Source organism: Perognathus longimembris, chromosome 3 (assembly GCF_023159225.1).
Source record: "Perognathus longimembris pacificus isolate PPM17 chromosome 3, ASM2315922v1, whole genome shotgun sequence".
Classification (NCBI taxonomy): domain Eukaryota; kingdom Metazoa; phylum Chordata; class Mammalia; order Rodentia; family Heteromyidae; genus Perognathus; species Perognathus longimembris.
Window position 1 is genome coordinate 1048202 of NC_063163.1, and position 2017 is coordinate 1050218.

The 2017-nt window shown below is 72.5% G+C and overlaps 1 protein-coding gene across 1 annotated transcript; it reads left to right on the forward strand.

The window, feature by feature from the left end:
• Window positions 1-759: 759 nt before the first annotated feature.
• Window positions 760-1557, forward strand: LOC125349742 (basic proline-rich protein-like). The gene has a single exon (XM_048344112.1). It carries the CDS (start codon window positions 760-762, stop codon window positions 1555-1557), a length of 798 nt encoding a protein of 265 aa, XP_048200069.1.
• Window positions 1558-2017: the final 460 nt, after the last annotated feature.

A 2017-nucleotide genomic window follows, 5' to 3' on the forward strand; every position in this document is an offset into this window, starting at 1 on the left:
CGTCCGCCAGGTCCCCTTCGCCACCCCCCCCCCTCCCGAGCCGCTATCAGTGGCTTGCACGCGTCCCGGGGGGCGGCAGCCCGGCCCGGCCGGTGACACGCGCGTGTGCCCGCCGCCCCCCCAACCCCCGCACGCCCGCCGCAGCCCCCACCGCGCTGCCGTCCGGGTCGGCCTCCCGCCCAAGCGCCTCCCGGGTTCCACTTCACACACGCACACGCGCACGCACGCGTGCACACGCACTCAGAGGGACACAAGTCTACTGATTCCATTTCACCGTGGGGGTGGGGGGGGAACCTCAACTTTCCAGTCAGGAGCAATCGCGCAGCGCCGAATAGCTGTGGCGTGGAGGGCGACGAGGGGGGAGGAAGGAGGGCGGAACGCAGGGCAGCCCGGGCTCGCGTCCCGTCCAGAGCCCCCGCCGGCCTCGCACACCCGGAGCTGGGGAGGGGGAGGGGGCGTGCAACGCCAGAGGCCAGGGAGGGGGAGGGGCGTGCAAGTCTACACAAGCCAGAGCGCGGACGGCAGGCGCCTCCAGGTCCCCGCCGGCCGGACGCCCCGGGCAGCACGGGGGGCGCACGCCGGGCCGGGGCACTCGGGCCCTCGGGCTCCGGGGACGGAAGCCCCGGCCCGTGTAGAGAAGGGGCGGACGGAGCGCGCGCGCTGACTCAGAAGCCCGCGCCACGGAGCGGGGGAAACGCCTGCAGAAGAGAAAATGAGTCATAAACCAAAGACCAGACAAGCGCGGGATAACACAGCAACATGCGAGGAACAGCCGCCATTCCCCAGCCGCCACGAGAAGAAAAGCAAACCTGCGCAGAGAACGGAAGGAAAGAGGGGAGGCGGAGAGAACCTTCCAGCACGGCGCTGAGACGCACCCACTTCCAGCAGGAACTCCGTGGGAACAGAGCTCGGGCCCGCCCTGCACCCCACTTTCCTGCCCCCCCCCCCGCCTCCCTGCCCCCTCACGCCCCACTTCCGGCTCCCCACTTCCCCCAAGGTTCCCACGGCCCCCCCCCGCCCCCGGTCTCTGCCTCCAGCTCCCTTCCCAAGCCAGAGGGCCGCAGTGTGCGGAGAAGCCGGGGCACACCCCGTCATTCCCAAACTCCCCGCGGAGGCCCCCCGGGGCCCCCCACGACCTCGGAGAAGCCGGGGCACACCCCGTCATTCCCAAACTCCCCGCGGAGGCACCCCACGACCTCGGAGAAGCCTGGCACACCCCGTCATTCCCAAACTCCCCGCGGAGGCCCCCCGGGCCCCCCACGACCTCGGAGAAGCCGGGGCACACCCCGTCATTCCCAAACTCCCCGCGGAGGCACCCCACGACCTCGGAGAAGCCTGGCACACCCCGTCATTCCCAAACTCCCCGCAGAGGCACCCCGGGCCCCCCACGACCTCGGCCAGGAGGCCAAGGCCGCCTGCGACCTAGACAGTGAGCCGAAGAGCGGCTGCTCGGAGGGTCTGGGGGCGGGGGTCCCCCGAGCTGAGGAGACCGGGACACCGAGGCCCGGCCCCCGTCACGGCAGCGAGGGCCCGGCCCGGGCTCCCACGCGGCTCTAGCCACGCGAGACGCCTCAGAACGCGCGGACGCGGAGGGCGGCTCACCCGGCAGGAACGCGCCACGCAAGGACGCGGGAGGCAGCCGTGGTCACGGAGGCTCCGGGGGACGGGAACGGAGAATCGCTCACGACGGGCACAAGCGGGGCGAGGCACCGAGGCGAGGATAGAACGGGAACGCACCCCACATCGCGCTCAGAGCCCGCGGGAGCCGGGGCCGCGACCCCGAGAACACAGACCCCCCCCGCGACCCCGAGAACACAGACCCCCCCGCGACCCCGAGAACACAGACCCCCCGCGACCCCGAGAACACAGACCCCCCCGCGACCCCGAGAACACAGACCCCCCCGCGACCCCGAGAACACAGACCCCCCGCGACCCCGAGAACACAGACCCCCCCGCGACCCCGAGAACACAGACCCCCCCGCGACCCCGAGAACACAGACCCCCCGCGACCCCGAGA

Coding starts and splice junctions, on each gene's coding strand:
- LOC125349742 (XM_048344112.1), top strand. CDS start 760: ATGCGAGGAACAGCCGCCATTCCCCAGCCGCCACGAGAAGAAAAGCAA.